Below are 26,437 nucleotides of genomic sequence, written 5' to 3' on the forward strand. Positions count from 1 at the left end.
TATATATATATATATATATATATATATATATATATATTCACCTTCAGGATACAGATGGAGATGATACCGGCCTTTCCCAATCTGTTGCCCATATTTCCTGTGCCTCAGATAACCCACAACTCACCTCACATGATATTAGTAGTATGCTGAAAACTGGACCCGTAGCTAAGTTGGCTTGCCAACATGGCATGGGCTACATCTCCCTCGGAGAAGTTGACAGAGACCATTTGTGTATTAAAGACTCAGATCTTCCAGTAAAATAATAATACCGATGATGCTATGAAACTGAACCTATTTTGCATACTTGTTTGAAAAATTCCCAAATATGTGCATTGCATTACTTAGCTGACTTTATTAACAGATAATGTTGTACGGTTTCAGAAATTAAGGTACAACCTAATACCACAGAAAGCAGCTCTCACCTCATTTTTGCTTCCAAGTCATCTTGTCTTTCTTTGGTGAAGGTTATATGGTTCTGTTCTAAACTTTGCAATTACACATGGGAAACCAGCTTGTTAACAAGGTCTTTCACACTGCTCTCCCAGATAAAGGAAACATGACTTTTCATTCCTTTCTTTTTGTTTTTCCTCTTTCCTTGATTTTTAAAAAATCTGCTACCAGCACATACTCCTTGAATTTTGATACAACCCATCACTCTTCGGGAGAAATTGTTATTTAAGCCCACCCAGGGTTGCCTTCTTCCTGACTTCGCCCTTCAGCTCTGAGCTGCTCACACACCCCTTCTTTGATATCTTAGCCTGGGAACTTCCAGGAAGCTCCTCTCTCTATCCTGAGTTCAGTCCAAACCTACTCCCAGTTTTTCTCTCATTTGAAAGAAAATACAGACGTGTGCCAACATGTAAGTTCTCCTGGTGAGACATGTTAATATAGGATCACGATGATATGGAATAATTCTTGCGTCTCGCCCCAGCATTGTGAAGGTGCTTTTACGGCAGCTCAATTCACAGGTCTATGTGGAATCCTCTGCCAGTGTTGGCTAGCTGGTCAGCTGCTCTACCTGATCCTACACAGCGGGCTTGCAGAGTAAACTGATAAAGAGAATGCCAGTCGCCGTTGGCTTTCACTTGAGAAACCGTCTCTTTGCATTAATTCACATGAAACCATGCTTTTTCTTTGATGTGTAGATGTGACTTGGCTGGCCTGGCCAAAGATGTCTACCAGATTTATTATTCCGTGCCAGATTTGGTTTCCAACCACCGTCCCTTGTTCGCCACCAATTTTTTTTTTACATCCCTCTAATACTGCCAGACCATTCTGCTTCTCCTCTCTCTCCCCCAGCACCCATGGGGGATGCTCTCTCTCTGTGTTGAATTGGTTTGAAAGCTATCTGCCTCGATAGTAAGTCAGCGACTGTCTCTGCCCACAGGAGTACGTCTTGACAGAGTGCGTGGAGGTCGGCAGAAGTACAAGCGCAGAATAGACGCGGAGAACAGCCCGTACCTGAACCCTCAGCTGGTTCAGCCAGCCAAAAAGCCATGTAAGTACAGCCTAGGCATCTGGCTTCCCCCCACACAGACGTACCCCTTAGTTGGCCGTGTGTCCATCAGTTCTGGCATGCCGGTCCCTACCAACTCCAAGGGCACTCGTCTTTGCTAGGAGGGACAGCATGGCTCCATTCATGAAGACTGCCTTTGAGGACCAACAGCAATTCAGTTAATTATCTTGCTTCCGGTTTTCTCCCCCCACCCCACACCTTTTTTCACCTAGTCATTGTGTGGAAGCCGGAGCACATTAAGGCATAGCTTCTATCGTGCGGATTTCACATTTACTGGTTATCTTGATTTTCAGAGGTACATAAAATGGATCATACTGCGATCATTAGTTCATTGGAGCTGTTCGTTTCAGATTTCACAAGAAAGTGATTTTTGTAGTTTTCACTAACTAAATGAGTTTGACTGCTCAACCTCCCAATAAAAATACATTAGGAGCCTCATTAATTTGGAGCTAGAGAAGGTGAACATGCTAGCTAGCAATAGACTAAAACAAGAATGTGCCCTACTAATGACAAGCATAGGTTGATGGTTCCGTCTCAGATGCCCTGATGGGAGTTATGAATTGTGTTTAAAGAGCCCACGGTTTCAGAATGCCAGGTTACAATGCGAAAGGGTGATGGCATGTTGCTAAAATGCAGGCCCCGTTCTCTTTGCCATTAACTAAAAAGAGCTGGAATATAGATTGAGGCAATAACTGTATCCCATTTTCTGTTAAATCAGTTCACAGCTGTAGTGCAACAGACCTCGCGTTTTAGGGTGTTTATGCAAAGAGTTCGTATTAGGCACGGAGAAGTGCTCTAGTGGAGACAGCTCTCACTTGGAGCTGTCTTTGTCTCAGAAGGCACAAGGAGCATTCACCAGAGGAAACCACATCGATAGCAATTCCAGAAAAGACTCAGGATTTTGCTTGTTTCCCCTGCCCGCCCCTCCCCCCAAATCTGCTTTCAAGAGAAGAGAAAGTGTCCACTTCTAATTGAATTCTCCAGGAGGGGTCGCTGCTGTGCACCATTCAGTGAGCATATGGGGATCCGTTAAATAAATAAAACAGACCCTGAACTGTAAACCAAAGGACATTTTAGCTATGTCAAAGGAAAAACAACCAGTTTTACATAAAATTAAAGCTTAAGTGAACATATGGCATAGTTTCCTTTTGCCTTTCCAAAAAACATTATGTTGATTATACCTTCAATTGTCCAATCTGGCATCATCTCCTCAGCCTGCAAAAGCGGTTTGGCATTCTGCAAATACAATCGAGGACTGCATTAAGCAGCCTTTGCTCATTATAATAAAAAAACTTTCTGATAATACAATAAAATGCAATAAACACTAATGCTTAATTTCATTAGAGGTTTAGTTCTCTGGGATTCAGTAATACAGAGTGCCCATTTTTCATTCAGTTTATGCAAACATTGACTAGACCATTGATAATTTTCCCTACTGGGAGAAAAACGTGCACCGGCCCATGATAGAGGCACGTCAGTGGTTTTCTGTGTGAACCTGAGAAATCGGGAAGTGGCTTGTCAAGTACCTTTAAGGAGATTACAGCAATTTCAGGGAGCTTCATTCGTCTGAGATAAAGAGGGCTCCTAATAAATCATTACTCATTATCTCAAGGCCTCTGTGTTAATTTTCCTGAGTCCTTCCAATTAGTGTGTTTTTGTAACAAACATTTATAAAACTTAATTTTCAGATCCTGTCAGATAAAGGCAGAGAGACAGTACGTGCAGGCTTTGCACGGGAAGTGGCTGGGGGAGGTTTCTGGATCCTGACTGATTGTAAACGGCGAAAGCCCAGGCATGGAAATTGGGTTCTATTGATTCTAATTAGGGAAACATTAAATAAGATTTACCTGGAAACAATGCTGCTGGCTATTCTGTTATCGGAATGATGGGAATTTCCAAGCTTCCACCAAAAGTCTCTGACCCGCTGACTTGGGTAAAACATTTTCCTGTGCTAAATAAGAAGTGGAACCAGGATTTCCTTCGGTTACATGTCTGTGCCCTCTCTCGTTGCATTTTCTTCTAATCCTGAGCATCCAGTGGTTGCTGACAGGTTTTGTTGCATCGACAAGAGTGATGGGCAATGCAACTCTCCCAAGAGTAACTGAAAACACAGAGGGTCGTTTCTATGGTGAATACGAGGCACAAGTGGCCTTCTTTGCAGATCCTGTGAATTTAAAAAAGAGAGTCTCTATTTACCTTTAATTTTGCACTAGAAAATCATGGCCTGGGGGAATATTTTCTCCCAAATTTGCAGTTTCATGATTATTGAACATTGCTGCCAGTGAATGGTTATCTGGTGATTATTTGCAATAAATGTTGTTCCTCTGGAAACCATAATAATATTTTAAATTATGTCAGAAAAAAAATGCTAATTACAGTTTGCATAACTCTCTTTGTCATTGTGTTAAATAAGACTGAAGGAATGCTGTGTATTTAATTCTAAGGGATAGGAAGTCTTTTAATTTGGGGTAAAATGTTACAAACTTAGAAAAAAATGATCCCATAAACACCGAGGAAACTTACCTTTGCTCACCAAAATCCCACTTTAACGCCCCAGTTTTCGAGAGCGATAGTACATAGAACCTTGAACTATTTGGGTTCATTCTTCCCCGTTTCTATCTCCTCACTTAGCAGAAAGTGTAAACTCTAAAGCTACGCAGAGAAACTGAAAATAGGGCCACGAGAACAATCATTCTGTTAGCGAGGCTTTACAGGCCCCGCCATAAACCCTCCCGTGCCCCCGAGCAATAAAACACATTTCATGTGGTGCTTTTCATTTGTCTCTAGTGCTTATTTTTATGAAGGTTTTTAAAAACATCTATCACAAATTTCAGACAGATAAATCTGAACCAGAGAATGAACTAAAAACAACAGATGAAAATAGAGGATTAAAGAACCGGACACTCCTAAGAGCAAATGTTGTGCCGTTCAAGTAGGAGTGTTTTTCTGGACACTGATTCTCGCTATATTTGGAAGATTGGCTGGGTATGTGGGGAGAGGACAAAAGAAAAGAAAATCCCACAGACATGGAGTTACATAGTCCGTAATTCACCCAGGCAGAAGGGCCCTGACCTTTGCTCTTCTTTAAAGGAATTAAGACAATTAATGTCTTACATGCCCATTATGACTATGGGCAGTAGTTCTTTGCCTTCCACATTATATTCTAGATTTCAGCGGTTTACTGTGGTTTTTTAAAGCTGTTGTATACTATTTAATCTGCTTCCCCAAATCCCACTTTAGAATCAAAGCGCAAACCCAGAGAGCATCTAACTTCTCTTGTCTGTTCGCTATAAGAATTTTTCATTCCAGAACAAATGCTTCATTCCCCACAAGGGTAGGTAGAGCCCAGAAGAAGAAAAAAGGAATGAATTCTGCTATGACTGCAGCGGCATATGTCTTGGTATCCGTTTGCCTGAACACTGTTTAATATGCCTATATTGACCCACAAGGAGAATACCTTGGGTTTGTTGTGGGCGATCGGATGATTTTTCAAAACACAGCGTGCTTGGAGGTTTGTTAAAGAAGGATGATACTACAGTGATCTCGTAGTTCTCTGGTCTGATCCCGCAGATAACAAGATTGTTTCACATTTGTTGGTGGCTGAACCGGAGAAGATCTATGCCATGCCTGACCCCACTGTCCCCGACAGTGACATCAAAGCCCTCACAACACTGTGTGACCTGGCCGACCGAGAGTTGGTGGTTATCATCGGCTGGGCGAAGCATATTCCAGGTACCTTTTCTGAAAAAAAAAGAAAGAAAGAAAAAGAAAAGGTTGTAGTTAATTCCCTTGGTTGTATGTGTACATTTAAGAAAGTTCTAAATTTTCTCTTTAGGATTTTTGTTGACCTTGACATTTGTTTTTGATTGAATATCCTACTTAATTCGAGCTTTGCTGATCTTCATAGAACCATAAACCTTTATATCTGTAACAATTTGAACTCTTGTTGATTATTTTTCTCATATATGAAGGTTCTATGCTAATAATATATGATAAAACAAGTATAGTTTAAAAATTTTTTATGCCTTTCAAAATTCTGAGCTTTCTCCTAAGGAAATGCTTTTACCTTTTCATGTTCAGAAGTGTTTTTGCCAACAGTAGTCTAATGTACTATTTTTTTTCTTTTAAGAATAATACATTTTGTTGTTCACAGTGGCTATTTATGGTATACTATTTAATCATGTACTATTCATCTTCACAAGCTTTACTTTGGTTTGCAATGGTATATTTACCATGAATTTATACAAAAATTGGAAAAGAAATGTTAATTGACATCAGAATTTTTTCATATGGTAACTTAAAAGCAGAATTTCAAATAGCCTATTACCTTTCCTTGCTGACCCATCCTGTAATATCAAACCTATGCCTAATCACACAATTTTGAGAATTTTAGTAGTCTAGAATTACCATCTTTTGTTTATTCGATCTCAGATCTTCAAATAGCTTATCAGCAAGTTTTTGAATGACGAGCAATGTTTTTCCGGTACAGTTAACTTATTTCTGTCTCCTTAAACTAGTTTGTCTTTATACTTTGAATGCTACAGTAATTTCTTTAATCAAATTGATGGAAGTCCCTTTCCCAGCCCACACTGAAACCAATTTATTGGTCATGATACGCCAGCTATGTTGCTAACAGTCGTAACGAACTGTCAGGCAATATCGCAGTGAAGCTAATTTGAAGTCATTAGGTGTGCAGCGTTCGGGCGACAATTTGTTACAGTGGTTAGGAACACAGCTGACATTTCTGAATGGCTTTGTTCGGTGCCATTCTAGAAAAGGCCAAGCCAATTGTAAACTAATTTAAACATCACTCTGTATTATACCAGCTACTTTGTCTTACACTGTTTGCTAATAAAGCACCCCAAATTAAGTCAAAACTAGTTAAATAGGTGAGCTGGAGTGTGTGTTTCAGACTATACCTACACAAGGGTCACTGTGCGTACGACACATATGAGAATTGGATCAGACGGATAGTTGACGTTGCAGTGGGAATGTGTTTGCATCTATATAACTCTTAGAAAAAGCTGAAAGAAAAGGATATGCCATAAGGTGTTGAGATGCTTGGGGATGGTAACAGTGGTAACACCCAGAATTTGCGTGCGTGATAAATATAAACTTACCAGGAAGCAGAGTGTGAAGAAGGATTTTAGAGCCGAGACAGACAACACTGACATTTGTTTTTATGCCGTAGTCACTTGTATTTATATATTTTATCATTTTATACACACACACACTCTTCCATATTTAAAGCATCATTATTCTTCATTACTCTAACCCGGGGTTTCCCAGCCTTGACACCATTCACATCTGGAGCCCCATTATCCTGTGCTGCGGGGCTGTCCTGTCTGGGGTAAGTTGTTTAGCAGCATCCTTTGCTTCTACCCACTCCCACCCTTGAGTTACGGCACACCAAGGCATCTTCAGACATTGCCACATGTTCCCTGCAGAGCAAAATCGTGCCCGTCTCCAACTGAGAATTGTTGTTTTAACCCAGGATTCGGTTACTGTTATCCTTAACTCATAGGTAGAGAGGCTTGGTGCAGAGGGAGGTAAAAATGCACGCACAAGTTCACACATGTGTCCAGTGCCTTCAAAGCACATATTCAGCACTGCTTCTTGGAGTTGAATTGGGATATTTTTGTGTCCTCCTTAGTTGCACTTGAAAGAACTGTTTCGAAATAATGTTGATGATATTGTCACGAATAACAACAGCACGGGAGGCTTTGTCACTCGGACTCCAAAACCTCTGTCACATCGGAGAACCCTCCCCCAGATCCCCTGGTTTAAGGGATGTGTTGCCCAGTGTTCTGATGTTGTACAGACATCCCAGAATAAGGACCCATAAAACTCAACACCTCCTTCCAGCGTTCTCTGCAAAGAAAAAGTCAGCAGTGAATTTGTGGGTCCAGTTGTGCATCGAAGTAGAAATGTCAGCTTACAAAAGAACCTGTCACCGTACAGGGGCTCCAGTGACTTTTGTGAAGACAGTAACTTTAAATAACTATGAGTAACAGCAGTGCCAGTGGTGGAAACAATTACTATACGATTATGTGTTCCGTCTTAAACTGAGGCTTAGAATTGGTGGGGACTGACGTTATTCTCTCTCTAGAGAGAATGCCAGAGCAGGTCCCTGTGGAGTGATGACTCACAGCTCTGGTTTTTGTGACACCCTGAGGGTGTTTTAAATGATTGCAAGGAGTCTCCCGGCCTTTCAGAAAGGGATTAGCAAAGCAAGGATTAACTGAAATTCTTTGGACCAGTTTAACAATAATCGTGCCATGCCGTGTTTGAAGTTAGAAGGATGCGCTGCTTTCGGAGTGCTGGTATACCCTGGGTTCGGGGACTCGGGCCCAGAAGCAATATGCAGCATGGGAGAGGGGTGCAAAGGCAAAGAGAAAGATTAAAGTCACATTTCTGCCTTGACAAAAGTCAAATCCAGCTCTTGATAACAGGACCCAGACCTGATCACTGAGGTCAGAGCTGGACTTAAAGCCAAATCAGAACTGAGATTTCATGTCTTCGTCGCCACTTCAAAACTCTTTGTTTCCTAACACTAGTGAACCCTTTGCTTTTAAGATACTAAACTTTAAGCCTTTCTTCTCTTTATTTATCCTGTTCCCAGTTTGTGTAATACCACACACACACACACACACACACACACGCACTTTTTAAAAATCAAGTTTAACATCTACGATAAGATCAGCAATCTTTCTGTACCTTTGGGAATGTACTCTTTTGTATATTTGCCTTGGCTCCATAAAAAAGTGAAGACTTCCACAGAAAAATATTGAAAAATACATATGGAGGGGGCCGTTGTTATCAGTAAATAGAATTAGTTGGCTTACTTGAATAAATCATATAAATGGAAAAGTGGGTAGTTATGAAACATGACCATGCTTTATCTATAGGAAAAAAAATAAAAAGATCACAAGGGCTTTAGAAAATGCTTGACTTTCGCTGGAGGAGCAGAAGGGCACGAGAACAGATGATGTTGCCCTAATAGCCCTTCTTAAGAATGACAGGGCCTCGCCATTAGCATCCTTTTATATCCTTAGAAATTGCTCACGCCTCGCTTTTCTGGTTCCTATCTGCCTGGCTCTTTTTTATTTCTCTTTCAATTTCGTCCGCGCTCGGATAAGCGCATGCTAACACAATATGATTGAGCTGTAAAATGGAATGCCGCCGCCTCTAATCTCTTTTATGTAGATACGGAGGCTCGGCACACTCGACTTCCTTCTCTCGCCATTGTTGGCCTTTTTCAGAATGGGCTGCCGAGTCATGGAGTCGCCGTTGGATATCAGAGCTAGGTTTCACGGGGTGTGATAAGACGATTATCAGCCCAGCAGTCAGATCCGTTATTGTTCTCTGGAGTTGATTAAAATATTATTATGGACTCTGTGACTTTGTTAGCAAAATGCCGAATGTGCTTAGTCAGACGGTGCTTAAAAAAGCATAACCCATATTAGCTGACCTATATAAGTGGCTTAAATATATTTATGGATCTCACCAGAGAGTTTGCTTTAAAAGAATAGGAAGGCATTTGAACAATTAAGGGAGCGAGTGCATTTTTAGACCCTTTTGTACTTTATCCAATATGGCAAGTGTTCAGGGAGGCCTGCTTCTTTTTAACATGACAAATGAAATAATCACCTACTGAGGAAGGAGTTCTCTTACTCAAGTTTGGGGCCTCTGAGTCACATTTTTAAAATTGTGTCTATTGTAATGACAGCAAACAGAAAAAAAAAACCCCACCTTCGTGCATTTGCCTCATACGCAGTGAAAGAAGGAGTATAAAGCACCAACAGCAAAACCACACCAGGAAAACAGTGTGAAAAAACAGCCTCTCCATTTAGTTCATCGTGGTAGAAACAGAAATCTAAGGTATAGAAGCCAGTATTTTCCATTTGTGCTGAAACATACCGTGTGAAAATGTTAGGTGAAGAACATACCAAAAATTACTCACTGATTTGACATGTTAAAATTTTCTCAACAGCAGCATTCAGACTTTTTCTAGAAATGACAGGACTCTGTAAAGAACATGGATGAGCTAGTTCTAGGTTAGGACATAAATTTGTGGGAGAATAATTTTGAGCATTCATTGGTAATAACACTGCTTAAAGATACATTTATTGTCCCAGAACAGTTTATGTAGAGATCAATTTTTATTTATAATCCCCCAACCAAGGTTGTAGAAGATAGGTTTTTTAAATTCCCATTGTTTGTCTTAAACTGGTAGCACCATTAAAGGATTATGATATATGCAAAAGCCCCCCAAATGCAGTGGGAATAATGACTGTAAGGTTAAAATTCCATCTGTCAGAGAAAGCATGTTGCCATGTGTGTATGCCATTATGGTTTGAAGAGTAGGGAACCAGGCATCGTTGCCTCGGAGAGATATATAAATAACACCTACTACTCTGTTTGGGGTTTGGGGGTGGTATCATTGGCACTTGATAAATCTAATTGATTAGGTTTTTTAATTTTTTTATTTATTGATTCTAGCGCGAGAGAGGGAGGGAAAGAGAGCAAGAGGGAAAGAAAGAAACATTGACTTGTTGTTCCACTTGTTTATGTATCCATGGGTTCTTGCTTGTATGTGCCCTGACTGGGGATTGAACCTGAAGCCCTGGTTATCAGGATGATGTTCTAACCAACTGAGCTACCAGGCCAGGGCTTTATTGATTAGTTGATATAAAAAAAATGGCCCTGGCTGGTGTGGCTCAGTGGATTGAATGCCAACCTATGAACCCAAAGGTCACTAGTTCAAATCCCACTCAGGGCACATGCCTGGGTTGCAGGCCAGGTCCCTGGTTGGGTCATGCAAAAGGCAACCAACTGATGTTTCTCTCGCACATTGATGTTTCTCTCCCACTCTTTCTCATTAGTCCCCTTCCTTCCCCTCTCTCTGGAAATAAATAAATAAATTTTAAAGAACTTCTTTTTAAAAATGCACAGCACCACCCTATTAATCGCCTCTGAGCTCCCACATTCCACCCCATCTTATAACTGGATTTACTATGTTTTGCCATGTATAATGCACACCCATGTTTTATGCACATTATACACAGGATTATTATACCCGTGATATGTAATCAGCATACCTCGGTATAATGTGCATCCTTATTTTTCCCTCAGAAATTTGGGCAACAAGTACATATTACACACTGCGAAATACGCACTCATAATTTTAATTTTTACTCTGCTGTGGAGGAATTAAGCAATTGCAGCTGCTTTTCTCAGGATTAATTGTTCTCTTGTGCATGTACATTAATGATTTCAGAACTGCGAAGTAGTTGAGGTTTTTAGGTAAGTGGGTGAAATATAAACTTAAGACCACAGCCCCAGTACTTAATAATACTACTTGAGTTACGAGCATACTCAGTTACCAAATATATGGAGGTCGTATCTAGTGTGCTTGCTAGTTGAACATCTGTGTACCTGCAGGTGTGGTGCATAAGGTACAGTGATTCTGAAAGTACAANGGATTATTATACCCGTGATATGTAATCAGCATACCTCGGTATAATGTGCATCCTTATTTTTCCCTCAGAAATTTGGGCAACAAGTACATATTACACACTGCGAAATACGCACTCATAATTTTAATTTTTACTCTGCTGTGGAGGAATTAAAGCAATCGCAGCTGCTTTTCTCAGGATTAATTGTTCTCTTGTGCATGTACATTAATGATTTCAAAACTGCGAAGTAGTTGAGGTTTTTAGGTAAGTGGGTGAAATATAAACTTAAGACCACAGCCCCAGTACTTAATAATACTACTCGAGTTATGAGCATACTCAGTTACCAAATATATGGAGGTCGTATCTAGTGTGCTTGCTAGTTGAACATCTGTGTACCTGCAGGTGTGGTGCATAAGGTACAATGATTCTGAAAGTACAACCGGAAAACCTCCGTTGCACCAGTTGAATCGTTTTTTGTAAATTTCCCAATTCCTGTAGCCATGAGTTACATTATAAAAAACAGAAGAGGAACAAGACACACGTAAGTTATACACATGAGCTATACATATCATTAATTTGCAAGTTATAATGCGTCATCTAAACATGATATGCTCAGTGTCCGCTTTAGTTTCTAAGATGCTGCGCATCGATTGCAGTTTGGGCGCAATTAAAACCAAGTGATCCAAAGAGTTAGTGTCCATAAAAGCCACTTCAAAAAGCATTCCGAGTAACTAAGGATTGGAATAGCAAGGGAGTGAGCATAGCAAACAGGAGGAGCAGTGTGTGGATATGGTCATCATTCTGCCCCAAAGAATGTCGTCCATCCTCATTGGTCAATGTTTCCAGTGTTTTGCTTCCATTGCCAATGTAAGCGAATGTTTCTTAGTTTCTCGAGCTATAACTATGTTATGGAACTAGAAACTAGCAAGTTGGGAAATAGGTTGTGAGGGGAAAAAAATCTGAAAGATCTCCTTAGGGCCCTTCTTTTCCCATAGCCCCCCGGGCCAGAAATGAAAAAGCATTAACCACCAAGCAAGTTGACATGTTTCTTAGACACAGACCTGGCTTCTAGAGACACCCAGATGTTGTTAAAGACACTCCCAGAGATTGACCTTGACCACTCAGTGCCACTGTTTGCATGACCTAAGTCACCGTTCTGTCACCATGCTGAATTACCTGTGCTCTCGTGACCTCTATTCCAGCACTGCTTCTGCTCAGTTACATTATGTCCCCAAAATATATTTGCCATCTGTACATAGCCACACCATTGTACACCTGAGATCAAAGAGGAATCATAGTTTTGTGGCGGTCATGGATACAAATTAATATTTGAGTGTCTGCTGTGTTTGGTGTTATAGGAAACATAATAGATATGCATGATATGATCTTTCCCCTGAATCGTGCACCCATGTCTACATAAATATTGAATATATATGCATGCATATGTTTTTGTTAAAGCACTTTACAAACCTGTATTCACTGTCCACAGTAATCCCATAGGTGTCCTATAGGTCGGTTTCAATCTTATGACCCCCACTTGGTAGATAGAGGAGTGAACCTGAGAGTCAGGAAGTTGACTTACATTATTAGTATCGTTACTCGAACCCATGGCATGTTTAAGTTCCAGGATGTTTAATGAGTAGCCTCATGATGTCTCCCTTCCCTCTCCTTGTCCATTTTCCCCAGGTTCTTTGTCATGCCGTTCCCATTACTGACTTGCCTTGCATAACACGTCTATATAAATGGAACACTGTGGCCTTGTCTTTAAATGTTGTGTGTGCATTTGCAAAATAAAAGATTAAAGAAAAGGAAGATGAATGAAAAAGGAAATCTGTGACACGTCTTCAAATCAGTAAAAATCCAAGTGCTTGATGGATAGTAGACCCTAGAGGTCCCTGATCACAGATTTTAATGAAACAAGGGAATCGCCATTTTGCTTGTCGCTAGAAGAGTAGGAAAAGCCCGTGACGGACGTGTTGATGAAATTGGACACTTCCCTTCCTGGACTCTGTTCAGATTCACTGGGCATTGAATTTGGCTGAGAGTAACTGGTAAATTGGGGCAGAAGTGAGCTGAATGACTCACAGCCATCCCAGATATCAAAAATGCTAGCTCTACCATTTAACTTTAAATCAGTTTGATCTCTTTTTTCCCTCCGTCTCCCTTCATCCCTCCCTTTCTTCCTTTCCTTTCCTTTCCTCTTTTCTTCCTCCCTTCTTCCCTTCCTTGTGGAAGCATCTAGTGAGCGGTGTCAGGCTGTGTGCATGAAGGGTGCACAGGTTCGGCCTGTAAGACCCTCACGGTGCAGTAGGTGATTCAGAAAGATGAACTGACACCACACCCCAGGGATGAGGGTCGCGGCTCCCACCCAGAGTTGCATGGGTGGGTGGGAGGGACAGCATGGGGTGAAGGTATACCCTGAGCCTGGAGACCTAGGCGAAGGCCCCATCATGAAAAATTTTAAATTTCATGCTAAGGAAATAACATTTTATACTGAAGGCAATGGGGAGCCATTGAAATTTTAACTGAGTGCTAAGGTGGGTACTGCCTTTTGAGAAGCTGAAAATCGTGGCGTCTGAGTCTATGTACCCAGAGAAAGATTACCCCATACTTTTGAAAATACGTTACATTCCTGAGTGTTGCAGATTTGTGTATAGACTATGTCTTAAAGTGTTATCATCTTCAGCAGGATCTTGGCAGTTGCTAAGCTCTTCCAGTTTACTCTGTGTCACAATCTTTCAGAATCTGAAACAGCCTGAGATCTACCTGAGGATTATCAAAATATTGGCATTCCATAGACCTGGCCCATTCCATGTCTCTGGGTCCTGGAATTCTGTTTGTAAGGGATGCTCTTACCTCTGAGTTTTAGGTTCTTCTCAAGGCTGCTTGATGGGTTAAAGAGAGAAAGGCTTTTGTGTCTTGTGAGAAAACGATTATATGAAAGCCGGTATCGTTCGTGGAATCCACAGATGCTTAAATGCTTAGTTAAAGATGTCTCCCACCTCTGAAAGAATTGGAGGGGGGAGAAGAAAATGTGAAGCCAGCATGTTTTGTTTCTCACTCTGCTCCTTTTTTGACCCTCTCTTCAACCCTAATCCACCTCCCCCCTGTGGGCTGGTGGCACCTTTTCCCCTGCGTCCCCCTTTCTCTGCCTCAGCCAATCTCCAAATGAATGCATGTCTATCTGGGCCTTGGCTTTGACACTCTGGATATATTGATTAATAGTTGCCCTAAGCTCCTTTTAGCAAATCAAATTTTCACTTTTAGCAAGGATTTCGCCTCTGATTTATTCAGCAAAGTGAAATGCACTAAATTGACTTTGACATTCAGGGAAAATGGCTGAAAAACAAAGAGCAGGGGAAAGAGATATAAATTGTGGGGCAGCTGGAGGCTTCAAGCCTCAGAGAAACAGTTTTCTATAGAATCAAGAGCAATTTAAAAGCACTATTTAAACACACAGAGCGAAGTGATTTCTCCAAAAAAAAAAAATCTCAACCGCTGAGTTTCCTTTTTGGAAAGGGGTGCAAGTATTACTCAGCTGAACTCAGAAATTCGGGCACAGCCCATTATATTTCTGTAGATAAAAATAGCTGCATAATACAGAGTTGTAAATATCAAAATTAGTTTCTGAAAGCTGGAAAGTAACCTGATTACTTGGGAAAATAACTATTCCGGTCATCTGACACAAAATAGAATGAACTTGAAAGTGCTGGTACCTATAGTATTTGTGTGTGTGCATGTGTGTGTTATAAAAATGGAGCTTTTCACCATAAGGAGCATCTGAAATAATTTTGGATCGTAAACTTCAGTATAGAAAGGCCGTGTAACTTTGCTCCTCAGAGTCCCATTTTCCCCAAGAATGTCAGCCTTGGCTGTGTTATTTTTGTGTGACGAAGTCAGCCTACTTCCTTGTTGGACCAAGGTTCAGTGAGTAAGTCACCATCAAGTTCAGTGAGTCACAAAGTGTGGTTTGGAAGTGTGAAAAGACACGTGCTGGTGTGGAGGAAGCAGAGGGGAAAGAGTTGACTGAACTCACCACGGCCACCTGGGGAGGGAATAAAGGTGTGAGGGATAGGGAAGAAAATTTTTCGACACTGAGATCTAATAGACTGTCGTGTCGCCTCTGTTGAGGGACGATCAGGTAGAGAGAGAAGGGGAGGCAAGACCTGTAGCTGAATTTCACTGCTCATTTACCTTGTTCTTGTTCAGAATGATTTTTCCTATTAACCCAACATCGGGGTCCACAGAGTCAAGGTGCTGCCCACCCTTTAACTTCATATGTTGCAATTCTTTTTCCTTTAATCTCAACAGCACTCTGTCCAAAGCAAACCAAGCTGTGCCTATCAATGGCTTTCTACAAATCAGGCAACGTCTTAACACAGCGCTGGGTATGGGCACGGGTGTTGGTTTCGCTAACACCAACCTGCTTCCTCCCCAGTTCAGGCCGATTTTTTTCTAGTTTTCTTTTTGGTCCTCATTTGAAGACATTTTTTTTTCCATTGCTTTTTGAGAGACAGGAAAGGGGAAAGAGAGACATCAATTAGTTATCTTCTGCACACACCTGGACCTGGGATTGAACCCTCAACCCCGGTATGAGCCCTAATCAGGAATCAAACCCACAACCTCTTGGTTATGGGATGATGTTCTCACCAACTGAACCAGAGTGGCCAGGGCCAAGCCAATTTTAATCATCAGTAAATAAATGTTAATTAGAAGCATCCCATTAGAAAATCCTATTTAACCTGCCCAAATCAATTTAATTGACCAAAGTAAGAAGTGTATGCTGTATGATAGACAGATATAATACCTCCATTTGTTTATAATACCTTGATGTTCTCCTTAAGTAGAAAATTTTCTCTTTTTTCCAAGAAAAAATAAAACTATGATTTTTTTTCTCCTCGAGCAATGCAGAAAGTACACAAACCTCGTAAAGAGCATGCTCACCTTTTGTTTTATACTTGGAGCTCTTTCCGTGCAGTTTAGTATTAACACTTAATGAATTAAAAAGTACTAGCTGAGAGCTATCTAGTCAATTCAACTTAATTAACCCCAAAATTTTACCGGCCCCCATTAATCACATAGCTCTGCATCCAATAAAGAAATTATATTTGCATTGCCAGGTCGGGCACTAAATCCTAACTGTAAATTGTTTGTAGTAGAAGATCAGGGAGGAGAAAGGGCAGTTTCTTCGGCTGGATGCTGATGGAGCTGGGGGGGGGGGGGGGGGGGGNGCGGATGCCGGGTCCACGGCCCTGCTCTCCCAGTACAGAGTCACCGGAGCCCAATTAAATACCACAACTCCTGGCGTGTCTCTGAAGATCAGCTCCCGCCTCTCCGAACGAAGGAGGCTTCACACCTGCTTAACCTACATTAGGAAAGGATTAATTACCTGAAGTGCTGGGGCCCCTCGGCCGGTCAGCAGGTTTGCGGCAGGGCACATGGTGGCCGGGGCCGAGGAGGGAGAGAGGGAGGCGCAGCAGCTGGGGGCTCCTGCAAAGACGAGCTCCGCCTGAGGTTGTCAGCACATTCGGGGAACAGACAGTCCCGCCGCACATGGGGTTGTGATTTTCTGTGCCCTGGCAGAGCCTAGGGGCAGGGCGTCTTCCGCACAGGGTCGTCCCCAAACATGGAGCCCTCGGCAGAGGTCCTTGCAACGGTGCATGTTGCTCAGGAAAAAACGTAGGGTAATTACCTAAGGTGTGTAAGATTTCTTTCTGTTGTTTTTGTTCTGATGTGAAGTGTGTGGCAATAGTTTTCCAAGTTTTTAAAATACACTTGCTTATTGGGAAACGTGCTTAGAGGAAGCTTGGTGTCACCCTTTTGAAATAAGTGGAATAATATCAGAGGGATCTCTCCTCCCCCATCCCCCACCCCCAGATTCTCAAATGATTGAGCCAGGATGGACCTGAGAGGTTATTCGCTAGAACTTCTCATTTTTTAAATTTTTTAAAAGATTTATCTGTAGAGGGGAAGGGAAGGAGAGAGGGAGAGAAATATCAATGTATGGTTGCCTCCCCTGGGTCCCCTGCTGGGAACTGACTTGCAACCCAGGCATGTGCCCTGACTGGGAATCGAACCGCAATCCTTTGGTTCGCAGGCCCGCACTCATTCCACTAAGCTACGCCAGCCAGGGCTAGAACTTTGCATTTTAAGAGGAGGTACTATATAGCATATTGCAGTGGGCAGGGTACCATCTTTGGAGTTAGATACTTTGGTTTAAATTCTGGTGTTGCTACAATACATGAACTTAGTTTATTTATAGGATGGGGATGGTAATGTCTACTGTACAGGCTGCTAGACCAGTCCCATGAATTAGTGTGAGTAAAGCACCCAATCCAATCCTTGACATGTAATTAATTGTATGTGTTCGACGAATGTTAAATGCCTTTGCTTGTCCATTCACATATGGACACAGAGACTTAAGATCAGACAAGTGGGAGGACTTACCCAAAGTCAGAAGCTAGTGGAGGCTCAGACTCAAGCCTTTCAACTCCTAGTTTGGCACCAATTAGCATGATCATCATCACTACCAATTTTCCAGAAAAGTGTGCATATTCCAGGGCATAGCATTAAATGTTAGCGATTTATTTTAATCTTACTTCTTTTCTATGGTATACCATATTATATTACATTATGCACATATATATTTACATATACATACATATATATTTTATATATAGATAACACATTTCTTAAAGATAAGCTAGCAATGAAAATGTTATAGAAAATATTATTGTGGTGTGTATGTATGTATGTATGTATATATATATATATATTTTAAAGATTTTATTTATTTTTTAGAGGAGGAGAAGGGAAGGAGAAAGTGAGGGAAAGAAACATCAGTGTGTGGTTGCCACTCATACGCCCCCAACTGGGGACCTGGCCCGCAACCAGGCATGTGCCCTGACGGGGAATCGAACCAGTGACCCCCTGGTTTGAGGGCCCATGCTCAATCCACTGACCTACACCAGCCAGGGCTATTTTTCAAAATGATATATCACCGATTATATGCAATAAACCAATCTCTGGTTCATCTTTGATATGGACCGGCTATAATATCTGCATGTATCAGATCAAACCCCTTCCTGAAGGGGTTATTTATTAACAAGTCTGGCTCAGAATTCTCCTCTTTCATGCCAGGAGACACTGTAGAGAGAAAGCCTGATTGAGGCTGAAGCTGGCCAGCATGGCCAGCCGCCCAACGTGGCCAAAAACTGGCTCAATGGAGTCTCTTGATACAGAGCTAAGGGTCTAGGTAAGACAAGGATAAATAGCACAACTCTGTGCAATGCGATATTTATGAAGTGCCTCCGAATAGACTCACTATGTAAACACTGATGCAATCTTTGAAAATCATGTCTCTGGCAGATCAGTATATAACATTTGGTTAAAATTAGCTTGTGAATAATGTATGGATTTTAATCAGCCTGGTCAGTTACCCGACCCATTTACACACTCAGTGAGGATTTAGGTTTTAGCATCTCTGCATTGGCCGTGAAACTTGAACTCAAACTTCCAAGGCAATCTCACAGAGTTAGAATGGAGTTATTTACTATTTAATTTGAATCTGATCACACTGTGTTGGTATGGTTGAATACATTTTATATGGGTTGAGAATGGGTGATGGGTTCTCTTCAAAACATCAGCTATGATAATATTTGAGGTATCTGAATATAGTAATAAGCTCTATAAATTCAGTTTGACATTTTCCTAAACACTTTGTAATATTCAATTCCCTGATGGAACTATCATGAGTAATATATTTTTGTAGCAAGCTAACACCTACTCATTTAGGCACCAAAACCAAAATATACAGCGAGAACCTACTATGTACAGCCTTACACTAACGTTTTTTCAGGAGATTGTCTTTGTCATTACTTCATGATTATGAGGCCTCATGGATCGGCTATCAAAACACTTTTTGTATTTCGATTTCAAGAAGGTTGATCATGATTTTCATTTTTCTGTCACATGGACCCTGGAGTCTAGCACAAGTGTCTTGAGGGTAGTTAAGCTGGATGTCAGCCCTGCCTCCTAGCCCTGTGTTTCAGACCTTGCCTCTGCCTGCCTCTCCATCCCTGGGTCTGTGTGTTTTTGCTGCCTCACGGACGAAACTGAGGGCCAGCTGCTGCCTCAGAGGCTTTGTATGCTGTTCCCGAACCACATGTCTGGGGTTGTTCTGAACCCGTTTGAATTTTAAATGGATGAACTACCACGGCGATAGCGTCCCTTCGTGAACAGTGGCCTGCCTGCTGCGTGAAGGACTCAGGTCCCTTTCCTTTAAGAAAAGGTCCTTCGTTTACCTTGAATTCATATGAGAACGGAGAGCTGATGTTAGCCATAGCTTTCGACTGGTAAGGTCGCTTTGCCTCTGTGATGTGAACTTTCGTCCCCGTGGCCGCCACAGCCCCGGTTCAGAGGTGCGGCCTTCGTGTTGCATCCATACTTGGCTTGTTATCTTCTCATCAAGCTCTTAGCACCCTTTGTTTATTTGAGGCGACAGGAAGGCTGTGTAAAGGCTGCTTAGTCAGGGATATCAGCCTTGTTGGCAGGGGAGTGATTGCCAGTTGAAAAACAAGGCATTATTGCTCATTTTTTCCCTCTTATTAGTTTGATTACATTTGCAAATCAAATCAATCCATCAGACATGATCAGGCCTCGTCCGCATTTTAAGGAATAGTAATCTCCGCCTAATAAGATGCAAATGTGTCACATCGGTAAGTAACCAATAAATCATCGTCTTGTCTTTGGCAATCATTAAATATCAGAACCAACAGTCAATTTTTAGTATTTTCAATTTGCGATATGCCGCTGGAATATAAAGATAGATGGACGTAATTACACAAACCAAACACTATTTCAGTTCATTCCAGACAGCAAATTTAGTGGAAGGTATAACTGGCTTGTCATCACACTACATTATTCCTAGCGGTTCATGCAAAGTTCACAGACGAGCTTCAAATGGACATTGCCTTTTTTTTTTCCCCAACTTCTAACCATGTCCCCTCCAGTGGCACAAACTTTGATGGAGGGACTCGAACTGGCTCCGTCGCGGCTGCGACAGCCAGTGCCAGCATGACAGGAAACCTATGCTTTCTCCCATCAGGAACCTCTGGCCCTGCCAGCTCCAATCTTCTGTATTTTCTGTTGAAAAAGAAAATGAACTCACAAATGTGAAGTTAAAGACAAATAAAAGCAACCAAGAACTCCTCCTCAGATGATTTATTTCATCCTCATCTGTTTTGACGGAACCGTTCCCCCAGGGGGAAGAAGTGAACGACAACTTTTTTTATTTTTCCAAGTTTCCCATTTTCAGTGCTTCTGTCAGGGGTCGTATGTATGCCGTGTCTTCGTGTGGCCAGGGAAGAGAGTATGTTAATGTTTGCCACACAGTGAAATGTTGATGGGTATAAAATGTGATAATTCACGGGGTAAGATATGCAATTAATTGTTTGGATGGAATATCTGATCTGAATGGTTTTTGTCCCTAATTATGCTTGGCAGCTCAGTATCTTCTGATGAACTGTGACAAGCGCACACTCATTCATTCATTCATTCATTCATTCATTCATTCATTCATTCATTCTCTGGTTTGCCCAAACTCTCACCAATGGAGAATCCTTCCCAGTATCTCTTGGCTCTACCTGATAATGTCAGTGCACCTTATTCACACTCTTCCATCCTGACTCAGCATTTGTCCCTTGCTTATCTATTTCCTTTTTTCTGAGTTCTGTTATTTTTTTAACGACACATTTTTCTAGCCATTGATTTGATATTTACATTTTGCAGCATTTCTCCCTTTGATTTTTGTTTCCCCTCTGCCTTCTCCAGTTACTGACATCACTGTGGTTCTTTCCTTTTCTTTTCTGCAAAAGTTATTTGCTCCCTGCAGTGTCAGTTGCTAAATAGGATGTGAAGAACATATTTATATGACCTTGGTGCACCTGCTACTTCCTTTGCTGGCAGTTCCAGTCACTGACTGAATCCAGTTTGTCTTGATGGGTTTATCATATTCTTTATGGTTGAACTCAGAGCGTACCCTCTGTGGCAACACCAGTTCTTTGACCTACTAGAGAAAAGTCGTGAGGAAAGCAAATTCTTAGGGCTGTTATTTAATAAGCATATCTTATTTGAAGTTGACAAAGTTAGACTTTTGGTTGCATTGCTTATTTCTCTTAGATGTCTTGGTGTCTTTAATGCCTCTGCTGGGTGGTGGGATGCAAATGTAAGCAGGAGGGACATCACCCTATTGGGGACGCAGACACGCAAAGAGGGATTGTAACACAGTCTTCTGAGGGCAGGATGGAAAGCACCACCTTCCAGCTTGAACTGTGGACTCAGGGAAGTCTGCTTAAAGCCTTGAAGGCTTCTCACGTAGTAATCCAGTGAAGGCAAATTGATAGAGCAGTATCAAGATGGAGTTTTAATTAAACACTAGCTTCCTTCTGTTAATGAAACTAATAATGAAGGTTAAACTGGTCCATTTGCAATCTCTGTGCCCCGTTTGTTAGTGGGACTGACGGACATCATTCATTGAAGAATGAAGCATGGTCTTTCAAATTTTAAGAAATCATAACAAAGAAATCGGATCAGTGTCTGATTATGACAGGCCAGGTGTTTTCAGTTGTAGACATTGAATACGTGCAGTAGCTTAAGGTGGTGGTCAAGACACGCTGAGTCAGCGTAAGTGATTTTTGAACACCCTTGTGTGTATCCCTGTTGGGTGTGCTCTGCGTGCCATCCACGTGGGCCAAGTCCACCATCACTCCCTGGAAACAGTGGCATGCTGTTTGGGCACCTCTTTTCATCTCATCGTCCCCTCAAATTTAGATTCCCAGCATGCTTTTCCTTTCTGCAAAGCTGTTGCAAAATTATAAAATACAGCTCCGGTCCTTCCAGGGCATGGTTTCGCCAGCCAGCCCGTGGAGCTGGAGGAGCCCCGTACGCAGCAGCGATTGGCAGGAACCCCTGTGAGTTTCAGCTGATGAAAACTATACAGCTCGTGCCTTTGAAGCTTTGTACCAGAACCTTCTGCTCTCTCTAACCGATTTACATACCACCATGGTATGTTTAATTTGCTTTTTCATCAAATCAATAATGGGTCTAATTGAAAAAATTGGCAGTGCTACGTGCAGCCTGACGAGTGATCTCGAATGTTTGCCGGCGACAGGGAGAGCGGCACAGCCCCGTGTCAGACACCTGTGTTATTGGTGCGCGCCTGCTCCCGACGCACACAAAAACAAACACTAATACAGGTGGGGCACCTGCACCGACTGATCACTCTGCCACGGGAATTAATCACCTGGCTTTCAGCCTGAAGAATGAAATTTACATCCTTAATGGATGAAATGTCGTAACACGCACGCTTGCACCCTCAACGTGGGGTGCTGTCAGCAGTCAGGCCCGTGCAGCCCCCCCTCAGACGCGCTTCCCTGGACGCTTGGACCTGGCTGTCTCAATTCAGGGCCACGCCTTACATCCCAGATTGCCCATTTGAAATTCACATTGGAGACTTTTTTGTGACTAGCGAATGGAGAGCATTGGGCAAGTACGTTTCAACCGGAAAGACTCATGCTTTGAATTCTGGAAATATTTTTTTCAAAGCCGAATGATGAGGCTTTGGAAATCGAATGTTATTTTCTCACACCATGCCAGAATGGATTTTGGCAAAATCATCATACTCGTGGAACTATGTTCACTGAGCACCTACTAAGTGTCAGGCCCTGTACTAATTTTTTAGACACGTTACCTCACTTATTCTTCAAAACAACCCTATAGTTAAGGATTGCTTCTGAAACCATTTTATAAGGGAGGAAAGTGAAGCTTAGAGAAGTCAGACATGTTACCTGACATCCCCAAGCCAGTAACATAGTGAAGATGCCACTTACATTTAGGTCAATTGGATTGAGAACCCTGATTTTTATTTACAAGGCTAATCCAACTTGCTGGTATAGAATAGTTCTTTTTTTTTTCTTTTGACCTGATTTTTTTTTAGCGCAATGGGACCTCAAAAACAATTATCGTCAAACATAGATTCCATTGGTGTGTCTCAATAATGTTGATTTGACTGTTATCACAGGACTGGCTATATAACTGGTATGGTCCAGTGCACCCTGAAAATGCAGAACTCATGGTTAGAAGTGCATCTGAAGTTCAAGGTGGTGACAGCAGAACATTCACCCAGTGTTGTTCCTGCCCGGGTCTCATATGCATGAAACCAGCCTGTTGTTGCTCGGAGAGATGGACATTTTGATTGGAGACAGGTTTAGCCATGAAAGAGCCCCTGTAGTTGAAGTCTGTGTAGGGTAGGGCTGGGGAGTTTTGGGAAGTTTTGTGGCATAAGCTCTGTCGCCAAGGTGATCTCCCACCCTTGGGAGGCAAGGAACGTAGTTTTTGAAGTGCCATCATCCTCTCGACCTGGCAGGGACCAGAAGAGGCATGGAAGAAATTTCCAGGGTGTTTGTGCTAAAGAAAGAAATGTATTTTTATCCCTAAACCTTTTTTAATGGTGATAGAGAACTTCAAAAAATTCTAGATAAGAGAACTATAATGCTATACTGAGAAGAAGTTCAAAAGTTACCTGCACGTAGGCCAAGACAAGAAATTTGTAATACCATCATTCTCAATGAATAATTAGTTTAGGAACCAAAAGATGTTTTTGTCATCCCTAACCAGTGGTTCCAACCCAGGGGCAATTTGGCTGCTCAGGGCACATTTGGCAACGTCTGGAAACACACTGATGGTCACCACTGGGGAGGTAGCTAAATAGTCAACCATTCGTAGGGGAGCTTTGCATGCCTTTCTCCCCTTTCTCCCCAAGACAGAATCGCCTGGCCTCAAATACTGGTACTGTTGAGATTGGGAAACATGTTGTAAACCTTCACCCCAGTGAGGTTTTTGAGTTTAGTGTTCAGTTTTGCAAGTCATATAAATTAATCCATAAATAAATGTGGAAGCTTTACGACCAAAGAGGAGGTCTCACTTCACAATGTGCCCCCTTTGTCAACGAGATTGATGAATATTTATTGGGCAGCCAGGGTGCATCTGCACCAGCACTTGGAGGCCACGCTATAAGTTTCTTCTTTGGCTTAAAAACGAGGCAGAAAGGTGAGTGAACTCTGAAACGTGACCGTGGCACATTTGTAGTAAGAGCGTTCTTGGAAGTTTTATAGGAGATATTTATTATTTGGCTAAATACATATTCGATGTAAAGGTGAGAAAAGAGTCATAATACATTGAGTAAGCAATATGCATTGTAACCAATATATAAATATGCATTTATTCATCAAACATAAACCTTTTCTTAGTTGTTTGGTTGTAAATAATGTTTATAAAAATGTATAAACTTTAAGTGATAAACGTTCTGAGCACTCAGCTAAATGCTGTATATATTTAAAGGTACTTGAATTTTCAACAGAGGAACATTTCCTATAAGCGTATACAAATAACATCAAAATGACTCTAAATATGTTAATATTTGGACAGTCTTAGAATTGATGAGTTGGGGTGGATGTGTCATAAGCTTGCCAATGAGCTGTATAAAGTTTATATAAACTCATATGTAAGTATATTGCTGTGTGGCATTAATATTTTGGCAATTACTCATTAATCTCTTAAAAAATATGTTAAGTAACTTCACTTGTCACTGTGATGTTAAATATGAATGGGGTCCTGCAACGTTTAGAATGCTGTTAAAACACTCCGATTGCTGGTGAGTGCTGCATTTCTGTTCAGTAGATTGAGAAAACACGCTGCAAATATAACCGTAGTTTTGATGGTGCAGCAATGGAGATAAATGAAATTATGCTGACAATGCATGTTGCAATATGGCGTATATCAAGTCCACATTTCAGTCATAAGCCTTCAAGAGGCAAACTTGAACATTAGTGTTGAGATTGTAAATCAGAAGGTCATTGGAAGTTTTGTGGCATAAGCTCTGTCGCCAAGGTGATCTCCCACCCTTGGGAGGCAAGGAACGTAGTTTTTGAAGTGCCATCATCCTCTCGACCTGGCAGGGACCAGAAGAGGCATGGAAGAAATTTCCAGGGTGTTTGTGCTAAAGAAAGAAATGTATTTTTATCCCTAAACCTTTTTTAATGGTGATAGAGAACTTCAAAAAATTCTAGATAAGAGAACTATAATGCTATACTGAGAAGAAGTTCAAAAGTTACCTGCACGTATTTCTAGATGCCTTCTGGTAGCAGAGGAGGTCAGAGTGGGTAGTACAATTGGCTGAGAATAATTTGAGTGGGAATAAATACTAAATGCACACTAATACTAAGTAAAATAAGTAAAATGGGCATATCCATGCATGACACATGCAAGATTGTGTGACCCATACAGAAGTGTGAGCCTAGAGCTCTATTACATTAGTAAATGAATAGACAAATAGGCAAAGAGAGAAAATTCAATTATACGCCGAGTTTTTAAAAATACGAATGCATTCTTTGTAGAAGAACAACTAGGCATTAAAATTTACTGGAAAGACAGTATAAAGTTTGATAGCTTGAAAAAACAAAGGTTTCAAGGGACAATTCATGCTGCAATTTTAAGGGAATCCATGGTACAATGTGGTCTAACTCAGGATGGAAAACTGCTAGCTTTTAAATACTATTGAAGGGTAGGCGTCCAAGCGGTGTTCCATCTCCTCCCTCCAGCTACGTTGGCTGCTGACAGGGTCCTCTGAAGATGCAGGTGATGCGGCATCTGCCCAGGCCTGAGTGGGGCTCTCTGTAGCCTGACTGTGTGTTGAGGTTTCATTTGTGAGTATTTAAGAGCTACAACTAATTTTTAAGGACTATTCATAAAGGATAAAAAGAGGTACATTCTGGGAAAGCATCGAATCTTGCTGAAGTGATAAAATAAAAAGTTCCCCCTCTGTAGGAAGATTTTTTTTATAAAAAGTTCCAGAAAGGGAAAAAATGGAGTGCACTTGGAAGGATTTCCTTTGAGACTACCACAGAAAGGATAGGAATTGATCACCCAGGATTAGGAGAATCAGAAACCACTCTGTGTCCCCCATCCCCAAAAAACACATAAAACATCCACAAGATATAACATATGCAGTTCATGAATCCTCTACCCCAGAGAATGTTTTAGATCAATTTATTACCAGGAAATTAGACTGAGTTAGGCTCCCAACGTGTGGACAGAGAGAAAACCCAGACCCTTGAAAGTCGAAACTCTCACGAGCCTGGGCTCACACTTTGGGATCACCAGAAGGTTGGGGTGAGGATTTTGAGATGAAGATTTCCCAAATGGACTATTTGAGAAAAACTGGAGGTTGCCCTGAGAGAAATTCAGGCAGGATTTTGCTCTAAAGATATTCCGACGTAGAATAAAATAAAGGTTCAAAAATACATTTGGAATTCCCCGCCTGATCTTGTTTAAGAGGAAGGCAGATTTGGACATTTTCCATAACCCCTCCGCTTTGGCTCACAGTCAGGTGTATAGAGTGGTCGGT

General features: G+C 41.5%; 1 protein-coding gene across 10 annotated transcripts in view; it reads left to right on the plus strand.

Moving 5' to 3' along the window:
* ESRRG (estrogen related receptor gamma) overlaps nt 1-26,437 on the plus strand; it is a 511,461-nt gene that overhangs the window by 453,158 nt on the left and 31,866 nt on the right. For all 10 annotated transcript variants that reach the window (XM_037069462.1, XM_037069456.1, XM_037069453.1 and 7 more), the window contains 2 exons: nt 1,388-1,498; nt 5,087-5,248. In XM_037069462.1, coding sequence (XP_036925357.1) covers nt 1,388-1,498; nt 5,087-5,248 — 273 coding nt within the window. The remainder of the gene's footprint in view (nt 1-1,387; nt 1,499-5,086; nt 5,249-26,437) is intronic.

This window comes from Sturnira hondurensis, unplaced genomic scaffold (assembly GCF_014824575.4).
Source record: "Sturnira hondurensis isolate 20B ecotype Veracruz unplaced genomic scaffold, ASM1482457v3 Scaffold0018525, whole genome shotgun sequence".
Classification (NCBI taxonomy): domain Eukaryota; kingdom Metazoa; phylum Chordata; class Mammalia; order Chiroptera; family Phyllostomidae; genus Sturnira; species Sturnira hondurensis.